Genomic DNA, 3,059 nt, shown 5'->3' with positions numbered 1-3,059 from the left:
CTCCTATATAGCTCACCTCCGCTTGTTGAGCGAAAGGTCAGGCTATCAGCGAAGAAGTTTTGGTTCGATAACTTGAAGATACGTGCATGTGTTTGAAATTAGTAAATTGAGCATCTCCCGAGTCAGCTCATTTATAATAAAAGAGAAAAAATAATTAAGAGTTAAACACTTATTATAATAAAATTATAAAAAATGAGAAATTAGAATATGTACAATAAAATTACTTGATATAATAAAGTGAGATGTAATTTTTAAATATTTTAAGTAACTTTATAGTTGAACTCTTGAATTTAAATATACTGTGTGTATTTTATATTAAAATTTATTAAACTAGCCAGCTCTTGAGCTAACAAACTGAAACAAGGCTAGCTCAAGCTCTACTCGTTAGCTCAATTTTTAGACTTTTGTGGCAATTAAGACAAACTTACACTTAGATCACACACGCAAGCTTCGAATCCAAGACCTTTGATTCGTACTCAAAGCTCCCAACCAACATATCAAGATGAGCTGAGTCTAATTAGCTTATTGAGCTCAACTCATAAGTCATCTATTTAGCTAGCTTAACTCACTGAGAACCCTAGCTATACTGCACACTTACAATTCTTTTATATTACAGAAAAAATTAAAAATAAATTAAAATTATTGAGAATATAATTAATATTTTTATTTTGGAAAATTGGATAACAACTGCGTTGTAGCCGACTCTTTTTAATTTATCTTATTCTTAAAATAAATAAATAAAAGAGAAACAAACAGATAGATTACAGTGATAGAGCTGTCCCACACAAAGCTAACATCGCGCAGCTGCTGACCATCCGATCAAAATCCGATGCCGTTTCCGCGGAATCTTAACGGCTCGTATTTGCTGCAACCATCACTGTGAAATATTAAAATTCCAACATCAAAACCAAGTTAGGTTCCCGCATAAAACTTGCCGCGGCTTCCAACCCACCGCGTCCGGTTCAGGTGACTATAGACCGGCCGGTCCAAACCGTGTTGATTTTTTTCTTTAAAATAAATAAATTTTATTTTATAGAGAATAAACGTATCGACCTTCACCAGAAGAAACCCTCACCTCCACCTTCCTCTCGTCGTCTTCCTATTCCCTTCCAATCGTCGTGCTATAAATAGCCTTTTCTCCCCTCATTCCTTGTATCGGATCCCAGACTTACATGTCTCAGAGAACAAGCGATCCACATTCCTCTTCTGTAGCCTTCGGTATCCACTCCCATCTCCTGGTCTCCAGTGAGATGAACCCTAGCTCCGATTGGTAGAATTCATCACTCCTTAACTTTTGCCCAACCTCTCTATCTCTATTTTCTGTGTCTTTTTCCCGATCCCCTTTGTTTTCCTTCGAATTTGAGAAAATGGGTTTCAAGGGGTTCGCGGAAGGTGGGATTGCATCCATTGTCGCCGGATGCTCAACCCACCCGCTAGATCTGATCAAGGTCCGGATGCAGCTACAGGGCGAAACGTTGGCGCCGGTTCCCGCGCTACGACCGGCACTCGCTTTCCCAGGCTCGGCCACAGTCGCTATCCCCCAGCCCGCTCTTGCGCCGCCACGCCGCCCTGGGCCCATTGCCGTGGGTCGGCAGATCCTCTTCGCCGAAGGTCCAGCAGCTCTCTTCTCAGGCGTTTCCGCCACCGTACTGCGCCAAACCCTATACTCCACCACCCGTATGGGCCTTTACGAAATCCTCAAGACCAAATGGTCCTCCTCGACCTCCACTACCGGTGGCGCGCCAACGATCCCGCTGTACAAGAAGATCACCGCAGGTCTGATCTCTGGCGCCGTCGGCGCGGCTGTCGGAAACCCCGCAGACGTCGCGATGGTGCGGATGCAGGCGGACGGCCGTCTCCCCATGGCGGAACGCCGGAACTACAAAGGGGTAGGCGATGCTTTGGGTCAGATGGTGCGGCGGGAGGGGGTGAGATCCCTGTGGCGGGGATCGGCTCTTACGGTGAATCGAGCGATGATTGTGACGGCGTCGCAGTTGGCAACGTACGATCAGGCCAAGGAAGCTATATTGAGGAAAGGATTAATGCCCGACGGGTTGCCTACACACGTTGCGGCGAGCTTCACCGCCGGATTGGTGGCAGCGGTAGCGTCGAATCCGGTGGATGTGGTGAAGACGAGGGTGATGAATATGAAGGTTGAGAAGGGGGCGCCGCCGCCGTATGCCGGAGCGCTCGACTGCGCATTGAAGACGATGAGGGCGGAAGGGCCTATGGCGCTTTATAAAGGGTTTATTCCCACTGTTTCTCGCCAGGGACCGTTCACCGTCGTCCTCTTCGTTACCCTTGAGCAGGTTCGAGCGATTCTCAAGGATTTTTAGCTGCATCTTGAACGACGTTTATCGCTGGTTTTGATTAATGATGATGACGAAAATGTATTTTCTGTGAAGCAGAATGGGTGCTGTACTTCTGAATTAAAATATTTATAAAATTTTAAATAATTATATAATATAATATTATTTTTTTAATAAATATATTTCTTCATTAATCGAAATCAATTTAAAATCCTTTTGTCCTCTCCATTCATTCGCTAAATTGTACAGAGTACCAGAAAAAAAAAAGAAATAAGAGAGAAGGAAAAAAAAAAGTTAAGATTTGAAGCCAGTGGAGTGATTTTCGTCAATCGACTCTGTTAGAAGATTTATTCGTCTAATTGTAAGGAATCATTATCTTTTTTTTTCAATAATTTTATAATTTTTCGTCCAAATTTATATTTTTATTACAAAAAAACAAGAATAAATTTGCTTTGATTAACTTTTTTAGGGTAACTTTTTATATATTATAGAATTTGATATTATGAATATGTTGAATACTTATCTAAGAATTTTTGTCGTGTGATTTTGAAAAATGAATAATTTTTTATCAATTTAAAATTTTATTTTGACATCTAAAAATAGTACTTTAGTTCAATTAAAACTTCAAAATGTTGTTATATGTGATCTCTGGTAATTTGGTTAATTATTAAAAATGTATATTTATGCTCAATTAGGTTTTATGTTGCCTGACATCATGACATTTTAGTACTTTCTGAATTAAGCCAAATT

The 3,059-nt window shown here is 40.9% G+C and overlaps 1 protein-coding gene across 1 annotated transcript; it reads left to right on the top strand.

Annotated features, from left to right (window-relative positions):
• Window positions 1–1,137: 1,137 nt before the first annotated feature.
• On the top strand, window positions 1,138–2,454 carry LOC110116719 (mitochondrial uncoupling protein 5-like). Its single transcript, XM_020850419.2, has one exon. The coding sequence runs from the start codon at window positions 1,368–1,370 to the stop codon at window positions 2,334–2,336; it is 969 nt and encodes a 322-aa protein (XP_020706078.1). The 5' UTR covers window positions 1,138–1,367; the 3' UTR covers window positions 2,337–2,454.
• The last annotated feature ends 605 nt before the right edge of the window (window positions 2,455–3,059 follow it).

Source organism: Dendrobium catenatum, unplaced genomic scaffold, assembly GCF_001605985.2.
Source record: "Dendrobium catenatum unplaced genomic scaffold, ASM160598v2 fragScaff_scaffold_1116, whole genome shotgun sequence".
NCBI classification, from domain to species: Eukaryota; Viridiplantae; Streptophyta; class Magnoliopsida; order Asparagales; family Orchidaceae; genus Dendrobium; species Dendrobium catenatum.
The sequence above is the reverse complement of the archived record's forward strand: the minus strand, read 5'-3'. Positions and strand labels throughout refer to the sequence as shown.